Raw genomic sequence first — 22701 nt, 5'->3', positions numbered from 1 at the left:
GGAACAAAATACATCACTCGACGAGTTAAATAAATTATATTTTTATATTTTTTATCTGAAATGTGTGAAAATTCCTTACCTACTCCTCCGCTGTAGAGCAAGTCGGGTGTAGCGGCTAGCGCTAGCGCCGCACCCACGTGTCCCTCAGCCACGTGCGTGCACTGCAGCCACGCACCCGTGCCACCCGCAGCTGCTGCACGCTGCAATCAGGCGATTAATATAAAAATTGATTCTTATCACACCATGTAATAAAGTATTATTTGAAAGTGACTTTATCAAGTCTTTTTTTTTTGCTAAAAATAAGCTTAATTTTAGATCAGTTCATTTAATACAATGTATTTATTTTGTCCTAATGGAGTACTATCTGTTATCTAGTACTATCTAGTACTATATCTTGTACTAATGGAGGGAATAAAATAGTCTTTTTTTTCATACCTACACATTCATTCCTAATTTGACCGATGTTTTAATAACAATATCTACATTTTATTTAACAATGTATTGTGATTAAAATGTGTATATTTATAAGTCGACCATATAACACGTGTCAATAGATAACAGTATTAATTACATAGACGTACCTTAAGCGCGAGCTCGCGCACGGTGCCCTGCGGCGAGTGGTCCTGCGCGGCGCCGGCCAGCCGCAGGAACACGTCGTCGTCGCGCGCGCGCCGCGCCGCGCTCGGCGACGCGGGCGGCGTGCCCTCGCCCGCCTCTCTGTGCCCACCCGGACTAGCTCACATCTCACGTTACTATTACGATCGTATGCTCACCAATGTCATATACTCACGTATCGCCGAACTTTATATACGGTGCACACTGCTAACTTTAGGTGATAATGCCGAAAATGATTGCCAATTTTACGTGAACGTTGAAAAAGCGCGGTGTGAGATATGACCATGTGTGTAGATTAGGTTGATATAAAGTTCGGCGATAGTTATATAATAAATTTGTGCGATACGCATGTAGGTATTATTGATGAAACGACCCACGAAATTGCATATTAAGTGCGATTTAACTTAATGTATTATTAATATAATGTAGTGTGTTAGTATTACATACAGCTCCAAACATTGCCGGTAATGACGACGAATGATGATTATGATCGCATTTATACGTATTAAACGCCTTGTATTTGATATGATATGACCATACTTTACTCTTCTAAAACGATGGTATCTGTTACGTCGTCAATATTTGAGCCGTAATTCGTTTGTTGTGATGTTAGTTACAATTTAAGTTATTAGCAGAATAAAATGCGTGGTTAGCAAAATATGAAGATGCAACAAGCTATAAAATATACAATCCCAGTACATTAATTCGTTTTATAGTATTTAGCTCAATATAAGTATATAATTTAATTAAAATAAATTATTGAGTAATTTTCATATTCAATACAAAATAATATTTAAGAGACACAAAATTTTTAGAAAGTTATGTACAAGAACACTCTCGTAATATTTTAAATTACTGAACACTAAAATAACGTCGTTCGTTAATTAATGACATAATATTATGTATTTTTATATAAATAATGCTGATGAAGATTTAAAAGCAACATGAATATTATTTGTTGATGGCCATTCCATTGATCATGTGTCATTTATCACCTTCAGATAACTTCGTCACGACGACCACGAAATATCTGCCTCTGACATATTACTTACATGATTTAAGGGATGAAAAGTCATTGGCTAAGTACAAGATTTGGGTGTGGATGCTGGGGCCTAATATATGAGGCGCCCATCTTGGTGCTAAGTATTGGCAAAGTGTGTGCGATCCGCTTCAAGTAAAACCCATTCTACATGGAATTGATTACAGATATCCATGGGCAGTGGTGAATACTTACCCTCAGATGAAGTGCATCGATTGTATGTTTGCTAATAAAATGTAATAAATAGGTACATGGTTCACGGCTGTACACTACTGCACTGCACCATTTTGAAGACCTTTTCAAAATCACCAGGAACCGTATTTTTTTTTAGTCACAAAACAAATAATTCCTTCTTTGGGAATATTTAAAAAGAAACACTTTGAAAAATGTCAAGGTCTTTTTTCTTGGGAGATTGAAGGACGAATCTTGTAATCTATCAGGCGACAAGCGAAGCTATAAATAATCTTAATTAATAAAATAATTTACTTACTATAAACCAATAAAACTTGTATTCTGTCTGTACTTTAATATAGTATATTCTGTATATTCAATATTATTATAACAGTACCATAATATATTCACATAAAAATGATTCAATTTATAATCGCTACTTGCCATTTAAATTTGAAATCAGTTTGAAGAAATACAAGCCCAAAATATCTACATTTAAACACATAGCTATATGTCGCAATCGTTACAAACATTCATATGAAAACTAATCATAACTTAGTTTATTTTTCCTATCGTGCTTATCAAAGTAAATACTGAACAATATAACTAAAACTGCAAACAGAAACATATAAACGACTATATGTGATTTACATTGCATATAAATGAAATAGAAACTACAGTTCATGTCGAGTGGTGTGCTACAGGTATCGTGTCTGGCATGCGGACTTACCAAGAGAGGTGCGACATGCGGGTATGCAAACAAACACAAAGTTACTGCCAACAATTTATTGAGCCTACACATATATTTTGGTGCGCTTACACAGGCAATATTCTCCTGCAATATGTGTCTGAATATGGATTAAAACCGGTCAGTAACAATATCAATATTACCTATAGTTCAATAGTGCTAATTAAAAAAGCATCAACGGATCACGTACGTTCACTTTAAGTTGAACATATACTGAATACGAGACACTCAAATACAACAAGACAAAAGTTCCCGTCATTATAAAAATCTATTCTGCGTCGACAACATAAACTATACTATATTTTTGTCATAGTCATGATTCGAGCAATATGTTCAATATTATTAACACGAATTAGCATTCATGTTTAAATATCATTTCTATTTTAGCTGGGGCAATATCAACAACAGCCACATATAGCAGAATAATATTACCCATTAGGAGCACAATAATACAAATATGTAACTACAGTTGCCTTGTCCAGGTTAAAGCTTATTTATATTATTACAGTACATTGTGACGTATAAACCACAAAATCTAGTTACACCTATATTAATAAAATGCAATATTTAATACAAGCTTAAATGTATCCTTTGGATCCATCCATCCATCAGCCTTTTGAGGTCCACTGCTGGACATAGGCCTCCCCTAATTGGCGCCACTCCAACCGGTCCCGTGCCCTTTGAATCCAGCGGTTTCCCGCCGTCTTCTTCAGGTCGTCGGTCCACCTGGTCGGGGGGCGGCCTGAACTCCTTTTGCCTCCGCGTGGTCGCCACTCGAGGACCTTTCTTCCCCATCGGTTATCGGTCCTCCGAGCGATGTGGCCGGCCCATTGCCACTTCAGCCTGCTAATTTTGAGAGCTATGTCGGTAAGCTTAGTTCGTCTACGGATTTCATCATTACGAATCATGTCTCGTAGCGAAATACCAAGCATAGCTCTCTCCATAGCACGCTGAGCGACTCTGAGCTTTCGAACGAGGCCTACGGTAAAGGACCACGTTTCGGCGCCGTAGGTCATCACTGGCAACACACATTGCTCGAATAGTTTCGACTTCAGGCACTGAGGAATTTTGGACGAGAAGATGCTCCGTAATTTCCCGAACGCAGCCCAGCCGAGTTGGATTCTTCGAGTGACCTCCCTCTCAAAGTTGGACTTACCCATCCGGATCGTTTGTCCCAGGTAATTGTACTCGTCGACAACTTCGAGAGGAGTGCCATCAACAACTACCGGTACGGGTGTGACATGGACATTGGACATGATTTTCGTCTTGTCCATGTTCATCTTAAGACCCACCCGTTGTGAGGCACTGTTGAGGTCTCCTAGCATTTTACTGAGGTCCCTCAGCGAGTCCTTTGGATCATTAGTGATATTCCTATAAACTGTTTTCCTTTATACTTGCATAAAACTAAGTAAACACTAAACTTACAAATTCTATGTAAAATGTGTACTTACTATACTAATTACATAGCAAGCAAAGAAAGTTACGAAAATGTGAAGTTCCACTACTTGTAGCAGGATAGTAAAGTATCATTGCAATAGTATGAATTACAATATAGAGGACTATGGGTTAAATAGCGCAATATCTTCTGGGAAATCATTTCTTTTATAAAATACAACAAGTTTTATTTTGTTTTCACAGACTAAAACGATTACTTCTTTTATTATGTATGTATTATAAACTCGAAATGAATTGAAAGGTATCGTTTTAAATTAAGACAAGAAATCTTTGTATTATTTAAACAATACGCGTATTGTATGTTGTAGTTTCGTAAATATTGAATTATTTAATATATTTTGTAGTTTGGCCGATATTACATAGTTTTACATATAAATGCAAAATATATTTCTCACAATGATTTTTTCCTTGCTTATAAATACCCAAGCTCTATCAAAATATATTATAATAAGAGCTAAGGTTAACATATAACTAAGTATAGAAGTTTATATACAATGATAACATATTCAGAGTAAATAGTAAAACGTGCAGAAATTATTATTATACAGACCTATAAAACAGAATAACTTAAGAAATATAAATAAGAATAAAAAGTTTTATAGTAAAAGCGATCAAAATATTGATTAGCTGCCCCCATTAAAAGAAGTATAAATGTACTATTTTATGCGTTTAACATGCTTACAAAGCAAAATAGACTTTCATAGTCAAGGTACCTAATTACATAAAAAATATTATGTCTTTGTTTATAAAGCATTTTTCATGATTTTAATTTTCTTTGTATATTATTCTTTATATTATTTTCCTTATCAGGTCTTATTATAGTAATGATTATTATTTTCGCACAACTACATATACCAATATGCATATTAATGAATGTAATATAAGGAGTCCGAGTGATAATCGTAAGCAAAAAAAAAAAAATAAGAATAAAGATTATCACTATGATTCTTATAAAAGTATTACAAAATACTAAGTTTCCGGTTTAAGATAGGGCTGATTACAAATTAAACGAATTACATAGATGTTTTATTCCATATAAATGATTTTATCTTAGTTTATTATTACTTTATAAGACTACTTTATAATAGCAGATATTATTAAATTATATGATAATTCTTTACTCGCTGTTCGTAACATTACGAGCATACCCTTTCCTAACGTATGCAACGTGCACGTATACGTTCAAGTAGTTTTAATTTCTTATTATTCTATCCTTTAGACTATATTCACGTTATCGTAGCATTGTTTCGGAGGCGGAGTGTGTGGCCGCCGGCGGTCGGTCCTAGTCCTCGACTATGGAGAGGTCGGTGAGCAGGCTGCAAGCAACGCACGCGTCAGCCCGCCGCCCGCACCAAGCCACCCGCTAACGCATTACCCTCACGCATCTCTCTCTATTGCACACTACTAATACGAACGAACCAGTAGAGGACCAATACCCAATATGTTGTACAACCTTAATGATGTCTTTGACATTATGAATATGATCGCATTCTTATTTCATAAATATTACTCTGAATTGTAAAAAAGTGATCCAATTTCTTTTCGTTCAAATTAATATGAAATAGTTTGTTATCAAATTATTTCAAATAAAATTCAATTTTGCCAGATATTTTTGAGTGCGTGAAGGTAATACGTTACTAGAATTTTCATACACGAACATATGGATACCGCAAATCCCGCGACCCAATTAGAACGTTCAAACCACAACTTTAATATGATAGAAAAATATTCGTATACATAATTAAGAACATATTATGTCAATGATACCTATGACCATAATGAATATAAATGTAATGTTGTATTTCAATGGAAATGGAATGCTGCTTTCTGAATATATGAAATTGAATAGTTACGTGTATGTGAAAAAGAAAATAAATTACATATCCTTATATAAAGAACTTAATATCAATGAGTTTATTAGGTGTATATTATTATTTCCTTTTATGATTTTTGACACGACATCTTATTAAGATATATGACGAAAAAAGTTTATGTAGAAAATATTTGATTAGATGTATTTATTAAAATAAATGTTGTTTATCGAGAATAGTCAAGCGTTAGTCAATTTATTGATTTCCCATATTTAGTGTGCATAGCAGTACAATATTAATGTCCAAATAATCAATGAGTAAGGAATTATTTCATGTGAGTTTTGTGAATATGTTACATACGAATAATTTTCTACCACATTCGTTCATAGCTACGTATCTACTGTGTATAGCACATGTACCCAAGCCAATTGTATCATGCAGAGGTGGCGAGGTTGCAGACGGAGGTCTCCACTAACTATAAAGTTCTAACTAATGAAGCATTTGTACTAATATATGCAAATAAATCCCATTTGACAAGATAAAGACATATATCTTATAATTTAATGTGACGTTTTTATACAAAATTTTAGGAGAAAACTGGTAGGCCATATTTTTGCAAAAAAATTCAAATCAAATTTTGACGCACATTAAATTAATAAGGCATACGTTGACTTAGAAGTGAAACTTGAAATTGAGTTATTTCAAAGAAAAAAATACCATAGAATAATATAGGATGCATGCATACATTTTTGTATAGATATCATTTAAACATGCACGAATAATTTGTGGTAATATTTATAATAACCTGTAACTATTTAATAACAGAAAATAATAGTGATAAAAAAGCAACAACAAATATAAAACAGTTTTGATTCATTAACATGAACACTATTTTATCTTCAGTTACATTTAAATAAAATATCGTAATAACATTGAAATATCTCATTATCAAGCGTCACCAGTTCCACAGTGGGTGGTAAGTGTGCAATACGTACAACGAGGCGGGCTTGGCGAGGCCGGGCGGGCGGCGCGCGGGCCGCGGGCTCTCCGGCGCGCGACGCACGGACTGTGGGGAGGCGGGCACCGCCGGTTGTAGACCTCTGTGGGTGGAGAAATGATGGGTGAGGCGAGTTCATTGTATTCTGGTTTTGTTGGGTTCATGTTTCTTTGATATCGGTTTAAAAATGTACCTATGTTAGGCTCAATTTTTATTTCGAACTTTAGGTACTACTTATACAGATTTGTTTTACTGACTTGACTTAAAATATAAAATATTATAACACTATAAATTAAAAAATATATAAAAATATCGACTGAAAAATATCAAGTTTGAAACTTAGTCTATCACTGTGTATGTTATACGGCGAGCGTAAATTAAGGTATGATCTACGTCTAACGAATATTTTGTATATAATGGAAATACTACATATTGATCTAATATTTTATACCTCATGAAGATAAAGCTTCTAACTTTATTCGTCTATTTAAATCAAGTTAATGTACTTTATTTGAAGATAAATCTATAAATAATCCAATACAATACAAATTTATCGAAATAAACCCAAATTATAGTGAACTGTAAAATTACGCACAATACTATTATTTTCAAATTAAAAATCAAGCACAAATGTTATGTTTGTTGTGAAAGGTGTGTGAGATTAGGGTTCGGTGTTGGGTACCGCAGGCTGCCGGGCGCGCTGGGCACGCGGCTGAGCGGCGCGGGGCGCGGCGGCGCGCGCTCCACCAGCGACTGCGTCATGCAGTCCTCGTCGCGCGAGAACACGCCCAGGTCGCGCAGCCGCACCGAGCCGCGACGGGAACTGCGCACAAAGATATACTATGTATACAGCTGTAGCACACTCATATAAATTTACGTACACGTGTCCACCATAACACAGCAGTTTTCCGTGCAACGTTATTGGCAAATCGGACGGCAATTGTCTGGTACAATAGTACTACATTTATCTCACTCAATTTTAATTTTTTAGTGTTTTAAAATTAGTTAAGATTTACTTACGAATTCCTCATAAACGGTGAATTGCTATTATCGTCTGGTGGTGATGTAGGTGCCGTGGCAGTCTCACGGATACCTATTATTGGTGGCCGTACTTCCAAAAGGGCGCTGTATAAAATTAATTTACAATGTACTCAATCTATATTTAATGTATGTAATATTCAATGTTAACAAATAATACTTATGAAATTTTAAAATATTTTATGAACAGTGTACTTTTTAAGCGAAGCATATAGACAGTAATAATATATTTTTTTGTCACAATAAAAAACAACTTAACAACATAAATGCCATTCTAATTTATGAAATTGAAATATCTAAAGCATATCAGCACTGAAATTATTAGCTGTAATATTATGTCAAAAAGGCCTGCTATTATTTCTTTATATAGAATCTATCACCCCATTTCAAGAGTTCACCTGTCGATGGGCGATACGGATCGTGTGGAGGTGCCGGAGGAGACGTGGGCGAGCAGCGCCTGCAGCGCGGGCGCGCCCCACGGGTTCAGGTTCTGGTCGCCCGCTTCGTTCTCCCGAAGCGCGTTCATGTACCGCTCGTATTTCTCCTCCACCTGGGTAGGGGAGACGGGTTTTAATGTTGTGTTACGTATAGAACTGGCGTATAACGACGAAAGACGAATAGCGACGTGAATGAGAGCAACGAATTGCTTTTAATCTTACCTGTGCAATAGTGGAGGGAGAGGGGTGTTTGCAAATATCGGTAGTCATATCAGTAGATCCTTGATGTGTAAAAAATACCGAACGGATATTAAGATCACTCCGGTCATTTTTGCTTGAGATTGTGCACGTGAACATAAAGTATCATTCGCTACATTTCTTACCCTAATGCGTTTAGTGTTTTTATATATAGCGTAAATAATTTATTCAACCAGCATTGACCTAATGAAGGCACTAAGGTAATCTGAAAATCGTATGTTATAAATTTAATAATGTATTTAAGTGATGCCCACCTCGGCGAGCCGGGCGCGCGTGTCGCCGAGCGCGCGGTAGTGGCGCGCGGCGTCGTGCGCGTGCTGCAGCGCGGCGCCGCACAGCCGCTCCAGCGCGTAGCGGCCCGCCTCGCCCTCCACGCCCTCCAGCACGCGGCTCAGCTCGTTCTCGTCGTTCTCCTCCTGGATTTTAAAAATATGTTTTGTTTTAGTGTTAGGTTAGGCTAGGTTACTACTACAAGTAATGTGAAAAATTATCCAAACTGACTGACTGAAATTATCCGGCCTGAACTTAAAGTTTGACATTATTATTTCTATCTGATATTTTTTTATTAGTAATAAGGCGCGTAAGGCACTGTCTTCCAATATGGTGCAAATATCAAGGACAAATATACTTTTACACATGTTGACACATAAAATAAAGATATTACTCTATTAGTCTCGTTAGACGTATCAATTGTTTTCCCAACTCCTATAAATTCACAACCATCTATGGACATATTTTCTATTTAACTTCTATGTATATTAATCGTATTGTCACTTACCTCGATCTGTATAATCTGACTCTGCGTCTCAGCGATAGCATCTCTCAGGTACGCAAGCAGCGCCCTCGCATCGGGATCATGGTGCGCGACGGCGGCGGCGCGGTCCCGCTCGCGCAGCTGGTGCTCGAGCGCCGTCTCCAGCTCGGCGAGCGTGCAGCGCGCCGCCGCCGCGCGCGACACCCAGCACTCCAGCCGCGCCCACACCTCGCGACCGGACGCGTGGCGCTTGCGGCCGCGAGAACGATCTGTAACCAGCAAAAAGTGTTAAGCCCGCTCCACATTCTCGCGAGATTCTCGGAAGAATGTGGAGCGGGCTTTACGTAACAGTGATGACAAATACAAGTGGCGAAAAGGCCAAATAATTAAAGAATGTAAATTTCTAATGATAAACAGGGTGAGTGGAATGCTAATGAGAAATAAAGAGGGAATAAGAAAAACAGAGATAATGAGAAGAAGGGGTAGGTGATAATGAGAGTAAGGGATAAAGAAAAAGAGTAGGAGATAAATTAAGAGCGCATGTGTGACGAGGGAAGATAAGAGTCGGAAAACAAGTACATATATTTTTTATTGAAATGGAGAAACACTATAAGACATAAAATGAATGAATTTTAAAAAAATGATTTTACCATGTAGTCTTCCTGCTGCACGACTGCTAAGTTTGTCTCTGTGTCCCTTCCTCAACAGAGACACTTCTTCTTGTTTCCGTTTTAGAACTTGTTCTTTCAACTTCGTCTCCGCTTCCAGCGATCGAATCAAATTGGCATTCTTTCGAGATTCTTTACGCAATTGAGCCACCTGGCACAAGAAAGGAATATTATAACAAAGTGCTATTAACATTCGTCGTAATATTTGAAGACAACAAACATGGTTATTAATTTGCACTTTTGACTTTATTACGCAGATTTATTTTTCATATATTAAAATGAATTTGTTACCTCTTTCGCTCTTGCTGCTTCAGCTTGTGCATGTCGTTTGGCTTCGACGCGCATTCGTTGCACTAATTTAACCTGTAAGTATAAAACAGAAATGTTACAATGAATAAAACAAGATCCATAAAAATTACAACGTTGATAAACAATTTTATGTTTAGTATTTTTTTGTGAATTAATAAATAAGCGTGAACTAATTGCGCAAGTAAATATTTGTTTAAAATGTGAAGTAGCTCCTTCACGAGTTTCAGCTTTTCGCGCTGCGCCGCCTGCAGCCGCTGCAGCTCACGCGCCATGCCCGTCCCGCGCCGCTCGCACTGCTCTGCACGCGGGGGCGGGGGCGGCAACACGTCACCTTGTCTCGCTTGAGGTTCTGCAGCTCGGTGCGCAGCGCGTGTATCTGCGAGGCGGTGTGCGCCTGCGAGCGCTGCAGCCGCGCCGCTCGCACTGCCCTGCACGCGGGGGCGGGGGGCGGCAACACGTCACCTTGTCCCGCTTCAGGTTCTGCAGCTCGGTGCGCAGCGCGTGTATCTGCGAGGCGGTGTGCGCCTGCGAGCGCTGCAGCCGCGCCGCTCGCACTGCCCTGCACGCGGGGGCGGGGGGCGGCAACACGTCACCTTGTCCCGCTTCAGGTTCTGCAGCTCGGTGCGCAGCGCGTGTATCTGCGAGGCGGTGTGCGCCTGCGAGCGCTGCAGCCGCGCCGCTCGCACTGCCCTGCACGCGGGGGCGGGGGGCGGCAACACGTCACCTTGTCCCGCTTCAGGTTCTGCAGCTCGGTGCGCAGCGCGTGTATCTGCGAGGCGGTGTGCGCCTGCGAGCGCTGCAGCCGCGCCGCTCGCACTGCCCTGCACGCGGGGGCGGGGGGCGGCAACACGTCACCTTGTCCCGCTTGAGGTTCTGCAGCTCGGTGCGCAGCGCGTGTATCTGCGAGGCGGTGTGCGCCTGCGAGCGCTGCAGCCGCGCCGCTCGCACTGCCCTGCACGCGGGGGCGGGGGGCGGCAACACGTCACCTTGTCCCGCTTGAGGTTCTGCAGCTCGGTGCGCAGCGCGTGTATCTGCGAGGCGGTGTGCGCCTGCGAGCGCTGCAGCCGCGCCGCTCGCACTGCCCTGCCCGCGGGGGCGGGGGGCGGCAACACGTCACCTTGTCCCGCTTGAGGTTCTGCAGCTCGGTGCGCAGCGCGTGTATCTGCGAGGCGGTGTGCGCCTGCGAGCGCTGCAGCCGCGCCGCTCGCACTGCCCTGCACGCGGGGGCGGGGGGCGGCAACACGTCACCTTGTCCCGCTTGAGGTTCTGCAGCTCGGTGCGCAGCGCGTGTATCTGCGAGGCGGTGTGCGCCTGCGAGCGCTGCAGCCGCGCCGCTCGCACTGCCCTGCACGCGGGGGCGGGGGGCGGCAACACGTCACCTTGTCCCGCTTGAGGTTCTGCAGCTCGGTGCGCAGCGCGTGTATCTGCGAGGCGGTGTGCGCCTGCGAGCGCTGCAGCCGCGCGTGCTCGCGCTGCGCCGCCTGCAGCCGCCGCAGCTCGCGCGCCATGCCCGCCACGCGACGCTCGTACTCCTCCTTCACCCGCTTCAGCTTCTCGCGCGGTGGGGACGCTTGCGACGCTGAGGATTACACGACAAATACAATAGGTATACTAGATATAATAGGTAGTAGATATGTAGGTAGAGTCCGGCGCAAAACTTCTAGTCCGCTCTGAATATAGAGACGAGTCGCGTCATAAAAGCAAATTGTAGATATTAGCGGGAAGAAATCAACGCAGGACTCCCCCGGCACCCGTCTGTTGCCGCTTTCGCCCACTGGTACATAACTGCGTTAGTGTGCCCTTACGTTACGGAGTAAATGCTAACTAAGCCTGCGCGCTACAACTTCAAAGCGGGCTAGAAGTTTGGCGAGGACTATTGGCAGTACATATAACATAACACACGTAACTGTCTGTTATCCAAAAATATATGTTTGGATAATGCACAGCTACGTCGTTATTATTATAACGGTAACATCTATTGTCACTATTGTCACGGTACTTACCCAGCGACGCGAGCACCTTGTCGCGCTCCTCGCCCGTGGCCTTGATCTGCTCGTGCAGGTGGTCGAGCCGCTGCTCGTAGTGCGTGCGCAGCGCCGCCAGCCGCCGCTGCGACGCCTCCAGCTGCTCCACCAGCCGCGCCTTCGTGTCTATGTCCTCGCTTAGCGCCGCCAGCTGGGCGGTTAGCGCGCGTTGACCTGAAAACAATGTTACATTTCAATTCATTTTTGTCCATGTTTCAAATGGTATGGCTTTAAAAATTTTAGGTTTTTGGACATATTCTAAAAATGTAGAAATTGCAAGTAAATTAATTAAAAAATGACCAAAAATCCACATTTATATGAATTAGGAATGTCTATTATCGAGGAAAGACTTATGTCCATGCGTGAGACATAGAAAATATAGCAGCAAATTAATAAACATAATTATATTACCACGCTTTTATTAGATTGAGACCTGTATGTGTGTAGTCAACTGAATCTTTGGACTTGATTTTTACCCACTTCGAATGGTCCGATTAAGTAAGAATTGATTGACATGATTTTATAATTTTGTCCCATTCTCCTCATCAGGATCGCCAGGATAATGTATTTAGCGTGGTATTTAATTTTTAAACTATAATTATTATTTTTATAGTATTTTCGTATTTTCTAAAAGGTATCTAAATTACTCTCCAAACTCAATTGCAATATAAATTTCACAGTAGTTGTAATATGTTTCTGAAAAACTCACCCTTAGCCTCTTCATCTTCCTCCTCATCAGATTCACTTCCCTCTTGCTCACCGTTCGCCTCATTGTCCGAAGGGTCGGAGTCACCTGCACTCTCGCCCTCCGCCCTCTCCCGTTCCCCTATGACCACGCTGCTGACGCTCTCCGCGAGCTTACGTTGGAACTCCAGCTCTCCTATACTGCGAGCTAGTAGTTCCTTCTCCTGTTGGATGAAAATGTTTTTCTTTAATCTTTTTAAGTGCATTATGTATAATATGTATATTTATCGTATGAAAGTTGAATTACGTTTCGAGCTGTATCATATTGTAAAATTCTATATACGTGAAAGTCATTGTGAATATGGCTTTTAATTAAGTATGTATCATAAATAATTTGCAAGCAGTAAACTTAACGTAATTTGTCTAGTCTTATAAGACTGTTTATTGTTTGTTATTTATTTTCTCTGTAATTACAAAAATCACTTCAAAGCTGATTGCTTCATTGTTTTGATGTGACAATTTCTTTTAAAATGAAATTAGCACTAACTGTGCAGTTGTGCACTTTCGTAAATTTTATTCCTTTCACCTCCTGCCCTACAATTGTAATTGGTTACACCCAAATAAGTTTTCAAAGTGCCAAAAGTAACGGTCATTTCGTTTGATATTATAATGATGATTACACAATGAATTCTTAATTACAACAGCGCAACGGTAAAACGAAACAAGTACCGGTAGACAATAGGCGACATTTGGGGCAACAAAAGATGAAAATTTTAATTATGGGCCGAACAAAAGCTTTTTAGAAGAGCATACAATAACAGTAACATATAGAAAAATATTTTTGTTAATGAAAAGGTCCTATTTTTGGTTACGTTATCTCGACCTTGGTACCTTACTGTGGATATCCAAATTAGGCACGTTATTCCGAATGCCAACTCATGTAGTATGGTACAACCCAACAATTACAATGTGTATTGTCTATCAATTTCAATGATAAATGTGAAAACCTTTTTTTAATACGTTTCCCATGTATTGTGTACCAGTATGTGACAAAACGTTTCACAACCCGTATTTTTTAAACTACTATTACTTAAATATATACAATTCGTTAATAGATAATAATGGCGATTTTTTCTCTTCTCAATAATATTTTATTTAAACTTCCCGACTAATATAAATATCTGTAATAGCAGTTACACGCAATTTCGTATGCGCGGATTGTTCTGGTATGGGAACCCCCTAAGAAACGATTTGGATCCTATTGTCGAAATTTCATGGTTTTAGCTTTAGTATTTTATACCCTGCGAAGGTTAACCAATAAGCATCCATTGGCTTTCTGTATACAACATAAAAGATAATCGTATATAAACTAAAGCTATACCTTATATAGTTCCCGCTTGGCGTCGTCGAGCAGCGCGGAGGCGTCGTGCACGGAGGAGTCGTGGCGGGTGCGCGCCTCGCGCTTCCTGCTCGCCTCGTACAGCGCGTTCGACTCCATCAGCTGCGCCCGTAGGTCTTCTATTTCCGTTACGTAGCCCTGGCGAATTTCATTATATTTTAGTAGAAATAATTCTGATTCATATTAGCAATAGTTTTTTTTTAATTTTACAACGTATTAGTTGTTTTGTAAGTAGTAAGAAAATATATCCTCAAACTGATTATGTCCTACCGTTCGGTTCAATAATTAATAGCCTTTATTGACCTTTCAAAATATTTTATATTATTTCAGTCACTATCAAAGGAACTGCCAATTAATTTACACGCGTTGATTAATTTCAATAGTTGTGCCTGCGATTCAGACAGAAGGAAAGACGAATATCAAATCATTACGCTAACACTATTATTCTTCAGCAACTTACCTGCACCAAGGCCGTGAGCGAGCAATCCGTAGCATCTGGACTACCGTCCTTCGGCGCCCAGTTACCCAGCGCCTTTTCGGCGACGAGCTCGCTGTTCCTCGCGGAGAGCTGCTCGATGGTGCCCTGCATGGCCTTTACGCGCCGCCGCAGCGACTCCACCTCGCTGGTGAGGATCGCGTTCTCTTGCACCACGTCGCTCCAGCCCTCCTCGCCATTCTCAGATATCACGCGTTTACCCTGGAATCAGGAAATATTTTGTAATCACAGCCCCATTCTATTCCTTTTTTAATGTTTACAAATGAGTAACATTCACAAAAGCGTGATAAAACATTCAATCTAAAAAAGTATCATCTAAATGTATATTTTGCCTTATGAAGTATCGGCCAGCATAGTTACTACTGTCAGCAATATATAATTTTAAAAATTATATCAAAATCTTCTGTATTGACATAGAGTACATTATATTTTATACAACAGCATAGGATATTTACTTTGTGTTAATAAGTTTTTTTTTTATATTTGTTAACAGAATTATCTCCAATGAGCTTTTAAAATAAAAATTGGATTTCCTTCTTTAGATTACGAGGACCCTATACAACGATTGATAAAAACCTAAGTATCATCGAACACTACTTATAAGGTATCCCCTTTTATACTCTTGAACACTTAACTTAGACAATGATCTCCACATATGAACATAGATAAATATAATATCTCAAATTATAACATATTTTTGTTACTACATTACTGTTAACTTCTACACGTTACCTGTTTATATTCAGCCAGTTGTAGTTGCAGCCTGGCCACCTCCTGCCTGAGCTGGTGTATCGTCCTCGACGTGAGGTCCTGGTTCACGACGCACCTGTTCTTGATGTTGCGCGCTCGGTTCGCGTATTTCAACGTGTTCAACGTTTCCATGAAGTCGCGGTCGCTCGGCGACACGCACGCTATCATTACCGTGTTGCTGTTGCCTGGGAAATGGAAAGTTGTTGTAATTTGTTGTTGTTGCTGTGTTGTTAAAGTTAAATAGTCTCCCTATGTAAACAATGCATTGACGATCTAAGAGCATCATGAGCTTCTAAATAAAGTGTTAATTTAAGAAAATACCTTCGATACATAAAAATCCCTACCTACCCTCCTTATATTGACAGAGCCTTAATATATGATCCGGAGGGTAAGACATTCCCTAAAAGCAACTATGTCAAGGCACAGAAATTGGGAGAGTACTAACATAACGTGACAATATTTGTATTTTCAAAAATTGAAGAACTGGCGACATGCCCACATTAGATCGAACTATAAAGAAAATAACTTAGGTATTGTAACATTTGAAACTCACCTCCAAGAGAATCCTGTAAAAGCCTCGTCAATTTAGAGTCCCGGTAAGGCACATGCAGTACCTTTCGCGATTTGTCACCAAGCGCTGATATAACATTGCCCAAAGCGAGAAGGCCACAGTTTATTGAGATGCCCTCTCGTGCACGTTCCCCTGTCGCACCTAAATACACATTTCGTAATTTAGAAATAGAATTAGAACCATCTAGTACACAAAAATAACAATATATTCAGTAAAGAAGGTAATTATTTACTGATTCGAGATAAAAAATCAAAACTCACCCGTCCGTTTCAGTCGTTCCGAGCCAGCCAAATCTACAAAATGGAACTTTGCTGTTAGCGTCTCATATTGATCAGGCGTTTCTCCATTTTCCTCTCGCTCAGTGACTTCCTGATCTGGTGCCAACCTCCTTTGTCTCAGCATCAATGTGAACACGGCATGAGATCTAGATGATGATGAGTTCATATTCGTCGCAGCGGTTGTTCTTGCCAGGGCGCCCGCGCGTAGAGCCCCCAAGGCCTCCTTGGCGCCCCTCACAGCGCGCATAGACGCCCCCACAACCTTAACCCCTCCACAGCCATCTTCTGTTATCCTTAGCGCGCCCTGATAATAACAATTTGTAAAGTTAAAAATGATCTTCTATATTTCTTTAAAAGCAAAAAGTTTTATATTTATACACATTTATATTATCCAACTTTGAATAAAATTATGTGGGAACCAAGGCAATAATTTCGGGTGTGACGTTAGACAAAATTGGACACGGATCAAAGTTTGAGGTAGGAACGAGGTCAATTCGATAAATTGCACCGCAACTAGCAACACCTCACCTAAGTAACGAGTACCCTGTAACATGAGAGGCTGCAAGTAACCACACGGTATGTCAATGGCACGTTCCACGACCGACGGGTGTCTAAACTAATTACACTCAGCGGCCCCATTAGAGCATTTTTCACTTGAAACCTGACGATCTTTACTGATTGGTTTCTATTTAATTATCCATTAGGTGGTTACGCTCGCAGCTCGTGCAGGCTCTAATCATCCTCACGTTATTGTTCCCCAGCCGCAGCGAAAGTGAAATTGATGAAAGTTTTCATCTAAGAAACTTTTTGTTTCTATCTCAAGTTAATATTATTAGTCAAGGTTCGTGATTTTTTATTTACCGAACTACGAGTATCTACTAGTACTTAATATTTAGAAATGTGGAGTATCAATATTTCATTATTGTTTCAACTAAAACACACGTATCAAAAGATTATATATATAATCATAATTACGAGTGTTACTCTATTGATCGCTCTCGAACTTCAACGATAGTTTAGGTATTAACTGCAAGCCCTTTTCATGATACGAATTAAATATCTACGATACTGTAAACGACGCTAAGTATATCAATATATATCTTACCTTGGCAAAGGGGTCCTTCGCCGGGTCGAGCAGATCGACAATATCCTCATTGTAGAGCTCGATGAACTGCGCCTGGACGGAGAACTCCGGGGGCAGCTGGCCCTGCGCGCGGGCTATCTCGGCGCGCTGGTCCGCGCCCGCGAACAGGTCCCGGATGGCGCGCGGGATGATGCCGCGCCGGTCCTCGTCCACGTCAGTCTCGCCCTCCCAGCCGCTGCCCATCGTGTATGTCTTGCCGGAACCCGTCTGGAGACAAATATTGCATGTAAGTTTGATGCAAAAGTGAGGCAAGGTTACAAACAATATTAAAGTTGAGATATATTGCAACGTGTGATCCTCTCGATTATAGTAATGTAGTTTTAGTTCACCCAGTTCGTCGAAACCCGACCATTTTTTTTAAATGATAAAGCTAAAGGAAGGCTGATAAGATAAAGGAAAAATCTGTTGACAAACAAACCAGAAAATGCTTCTTGAATGTGTTAGCCTACTTAAACACAGATTTCATCAACGATGGCCATTGCTCCAGTATTCGTGATTTTTGTTAACCTCACTACTCCCAACGGAATATGGAATACGTCGCATGATCCTGTCGTTACATCCATATTATAATGTTATTATTGTAAGCCATTGGTGGATAAAAGTTACCGTAGAAGTATTATCATTTACAATACATGAACACTTAAAAGTACATTGTATTACTGTGTAGGTATTTTTATTATTACACTAGATCATTATTTATAAATTTATGTACAATTATGTATGCGACGACAATTATCTAATAAAAAACAAGACAACATTGTTCAATAGATAATAACATTGGCGATTAGCTAAACTATTATAATCCGCGATCCGCAAAGTACACGTAACGTTATCTGACATTGTAAAGAATGTTATCAGAAAAAATGTACCGCAAAGATTGCGAGACGACACTGAACTACATATTTACAGTAAAGGCTAAGCATTTGTCGTAAGGGCTAAGATAGAGCCCTGCCGAGTTAGTTTTTGCTAAGCTTACGAGTTACAGTTAGGGCCCGTTGGTCGGGATAGTCGTTTTATAGCTTAAGGTACAAGATGTAACAGTATACAGAGATTATATAGGTTTAAGTCATAAGATATAGGTATGACTTGTTCCAATAATAATTTTGTAAAAAATAACGCATTTTGTATGTGTTTTTCGTTCACTTTTAAACGACCGAGAGTTAAATCGAAGTGCTTCTATTTTTATAACGATTATTATTAAAACAAGTTCTACCCTATTATTTCAGTAAAATGTGATTTTACGTGGATCACAATAAAATTCAATAATTCAACATAAGTCCAATCGTCGTGTCCAAATGTCAAATACATTTCTCATTTAATTGGTATTAAGTCACAACTACTAATAGGTACTCAATTGTCAAAAGTACTCGATATAAAATTCCCAGTCCTGTAATCATAGAGCCAGTCTTGGCACGGTGGTAGACGCCGGCTCGTCTGCGGCAAGCGGCAGCGCGTGACCGCAAGGCGAGTGCGTCAGATGGCCGTATTGGTTACACCTGCCACTTACGCACCGACACGGTACACTACCCGCCGGACCACACTCACGTTGCTCTACTTACTTCAGACCAAGAAAAGAGTTAAATCTTAAGGGAACATTGCGTTGCACGTAGTACTTGGTGAACAACTTTGAATGCTACTTGGTAGTCAACCAATACATAGTTGTTGTTTTACCTGTTAGCCTCAGATTAAAAAGAAGATAAAGTTTCGTTGACGATGGAACTAAAACACTACTTGCATTATGTTGAACGACATTGAATTCCAAAGTAAACAAAAAATTCAGATTCGCAATGTTACTAAAGATGTTGCGAATGTGATTTTTTTGTTAATACAGTAACAGCAATACCCGAAGGACAATAAATTATAAATAATTAATACTTATACTTCGTTGCAAGTCTTTCATTCTTCATTCTAGGGTACTTCATTTTAGGTACTATTACTGTATTCATATCTGAGTACGTGACACTGACTAGAAATCTAAAACTATTCGAGTCGAAGAATAATGTTTAGAGCTCTACATATATCACCTCACCAATAATATGGCAGATATATAGAAACCGTAATGTGATGATCGTATCACACAAAAACCGAAAATATGTCATAGGCATACATTAGCAAATTAAATGCCAGACGAGTGAATTTAGCGCGGCGCATGATTCGAATTGAGCACAATTTGGGTTAATAAGGCGCTGCGGTATTCGCGAGGTGCGTGAGGTCCCTCTTAATTAACACACTATTCCACGTATATGTATATGTAACAAGATGACACATGCCCCTATAATTAGATGATGGAATAACAATTTAAGTGAGTTAATTTTAAGTTGATACATCTGTACTAGGGTATCTTAAAAGATGATATTAATCAGGATTAGATTAGATACTTGCGTATCGGAGAGCAAATTGAAGAATTTATTGTAAATCTAGACTTCCCTGCTTTTTATAAATGTTCCCAAAAATTCTACACAGGTGAAAGGTATGAAATTGTAGTCTATGTTTCTATTAGACTAATTATGCTTGTCCTGGTTCAAATTTAAAGGTGGTATCTCTAATTGTTCTAACTTGTACAGGTGTTAGAAATTACTCATCACTTGATTTAACGGTAAAATTAATTATCTTTGGAACCTAACCGCGCCAGTATTTTCCATAATATTCACATTTAAAATCTATCACCCCGCTTGTGATTAGACCTTCCTTATTTTGGGAATATATTCCTAAAAATGAAATGGTCATAATTCGACCTTATTATCATTCTACCTCATTACTATAACTCTGAAATCGAAACCATCGTACCTATCTTTCATTATCTGACATCTCAAAACGCATACAAAGTCTTGGTCGCAATATATTCACATTACGCAACCCATTATGTTCATAGCCAGAACAGTATACAGCAAACAATTCACCAAAGTCGCACACACGATCAGATTACACTCAACAATGGTCAGAGTGAAAGCTGGCAACGAGATTCTGTTTACGTACTCGTATATAATTGAAACGTTCAAACATTCTAGCGTCCGATTTTCCCACAGGGTGAGAGGTGTCATCGAACCCGCAGTTCCTTACATTCACCACTATTCTCCAGTGTACGATTCCTTTCCGCGTGAAGATTTTGTAACAACCTTTCGTTTATGTAAAGATATGTAATGTGTGTGAAATAATCGTATGTAATTTTAGTTAGTACAGATATGGTACAGATATATGAAAGGTAATGTTGTAGGCCTTTCCTTTATGTAACGAGTGAAAAAATTACCATTATTCTCACAAATCTACCCAAGATTTTTCTAAAGAAAAGTCTACATTCGAAAAGTTCCGTTATTTACAATGCAGAAAAATGACTTACTAAGTTTTGAGAAATGTTTAAGTTAAGTATTTTCGTTTTGCATTGAGGAAAAATCTAAGCATTACCTTGCTACATATTATATCGAACATCTAGATCACGTTACTATGGCTTTGTACTTGCGAGACATAATAATGAGATTCGCAAACGTAAATCAGAACTCATTCGTTCAACAATAAATGGATACACACGATTAGCACACATGCACACATGCATGCTAAACGATGTACAAGGACGCTTAATTTATTGTTTATTTAAAATACACGAGTATCTCAAATTGGTAATGTTTACAGATTTTTAAAAACTTGTTTTAAGTATGAAAAGACATCGAATACAACAAAGCATTGTCTTAATACAAATTAGCATTTATGTTTAAGTAATAAATAAATATCATAATATTCTTAAAGTTTAAAATAAAATAAGGTAATTTAAATAAACTGTTGTAGGGTTTAAAAATAATGTGTTTTTAGAGATAAAAAACACTATTTTCAAACCCTACATAGATTGCGAAAATCTAGAAAACACGTTCCGATTTCATGTAATATTTTAAAAATAATGACATTTATAAAAAGTTGCATTTTAACATTTTTAACGCTTTCTATTTACTTTCCTTTCCAATATTTTGTATCTAAGATTAAACGGAGCTATATAAGAGATAACAACAATAAAGATACGTTATCAGCGATAAAATTGTATGTATTTATCGAACGATGGCTACTGTGTTGATAATACTAAGATCTCCGAGAGGCCAGGCGCTACATCAGCTGATTGTAAATCTGCGAATATCCGTATCTATGTAGTATCTACTTAGGTGATATGGAAATGTTCATAATCAACATATTTTTCAAATATTTAACTTCACATGTTACAAGGATGATTTTAAATATACATAATTATAACTGTAATCAATACTTTTCCAATACAATCGCTACATATAACGTAAACTAATCTTAAGAAGATAAGAAAACCACGCTACAAGATGACAAATAGTCATCATTGCCCGAATATTTGCAACCCCAGTGGCGTGACCAATCCATGGCACCATTGCACCATTTCATTGGTTACTTATAGGGAAATGTATGCAATATTGAAAGTATGAGATCTGTTATTTGAGCACACATGTTTGCCATAGAGTGGTCAGCGTTATCTCACGAAATCTTATCAAGTGTCTGCTCATTATCTGAAGTGCACATTGTTTGCCGTGACTGTGCTTGATAAGTGCGTACATAAGTACAAAGTCTGCAAAACAGTCGCTGCCACAGTTCAGACGAATATGGTGATAATTAGTATACAACTACAGCCCTAATTAGCGTATGCGACACACGACGTAGATTTTCCGGATAAGTTGATAGTATAAGAGCTTGGCGCCTCACTTCGCATATCAGTGACTGCGTACTAAAATCATTTATCTTTTCTTATCTTTATTAGCTTAACAACGGCCCTACGTGTATTTTAGAATGACTCAAAGTTGAGGTAACGAATGTTTGCTTATGTCATAAGGATTTAGCAAACGTTTTTAGACATTTTTGGTTGTAAAAATTAACCTTGAGCTAGTAAAACCATGACCGTATATGTTAAGATGTCATCTAGATAAATTTAATATAAAAAGTATGTTATGAAAACTAAAAGTTACCGGAATAAAGATCCATTGGCGGCAATACGTACTAGGTGGTACTAGTTAGGTGGAAAATTCCAAAATCTGTTTATTCTACATATAAACT

The 22701-nt window shown here is 39.2% G+C and overlaps 1 protein-coding gene across 1 annotated transcript in view; it reads right to left on the bottom strand.

Annotated features, from left to right (window-relative positions):
- Klp31E (kinesin-like protein 31E) overlaps positions 1 to 22701 on the bottom strand; it is a 70501-nt gene that overhangs the window by 3306 nt on the left and 44494 nt on the right. Inside the window, exons 4-22 of the mRNA XM_073083621.1 lie at positions 17608 to 17853; positions 16485 to 16806; positions 16207 to 16365; positions 15636 to 15838; positions 14868 to 15104; positions 14390 to 14545; positions 13034 to 13232; positions 12304 to 12498; positions 11680 to 11879; positions 10283 to 10354; positions 9974 to 10142; positions 9348 to 9592; positions 8824 to 8985; positions 8273 to 8424; positions 7857 to 7961; positions 7519 to 7659; positions 6835 to 6939; positions 582 to 717; positions 80 to 200 (exon numbers count right to left, since the gene is read on the bottom strand). Coding sequence (XP_072939722.1) covers positions 80 to 200; positions 582 to 717; positions 6835 to 6939; positions 7519 to 7659; positions 7857 to 7961; positions 8273 to 8424; positions 8824 to 8985; positions 9348 to 9592; positions 9974 to 10142; positions 10283 to 10354; positions 11680 to 11879; positions 12304 to 12498; positions 13034 to 13232; positions 14390 to 14545; positions 14868 to 15104; positions 15636 to 15838; positions 16207 to 16365; positions 16485 to 16806; positions 17608 to 17853 — 3325 coding nt within the window. The remainder of the gene's footprint in view (positions 1 to 79; positions 201 to 581; positions 718 to 6834; positions 6940 to 7518; positions 7660 to 7856; positions 7962 to 8272; positions 8425 to 8823; positions 8986 to 9347; positions 9593 to 9973; positions 10143 to 10282; positions 10355 to 11679; positions 11880 to 12303; positions 12499 to 13033; positions 13233 to 14389; positions 14546 to 14867; positions 15105 to 15635; positions 15839 to 16206; positions 16366 to 16484; positions 16807 to 17607; positions 17854 to 22701) is intronic.

Source organism: Epargyreus clarus, unplaced genomic scaffold (assembly GCF_041222505.1).
Source record: "Epargyreus clarus isolate Ecla_fem2 unplaced genomic scaffold, WU_Ecla_fem_2.2 ptg000003l, whole genome shotgun sequence".
NCBI lineage: Eukaryota > Metazoa > Arthropoda > Insecta > Lepidoptera > Hesperiidae > Epargyreus > Epargyreus clarus.
This window is presented reverse-complemented; position numbering and strand designations above follow the sequence as displayed.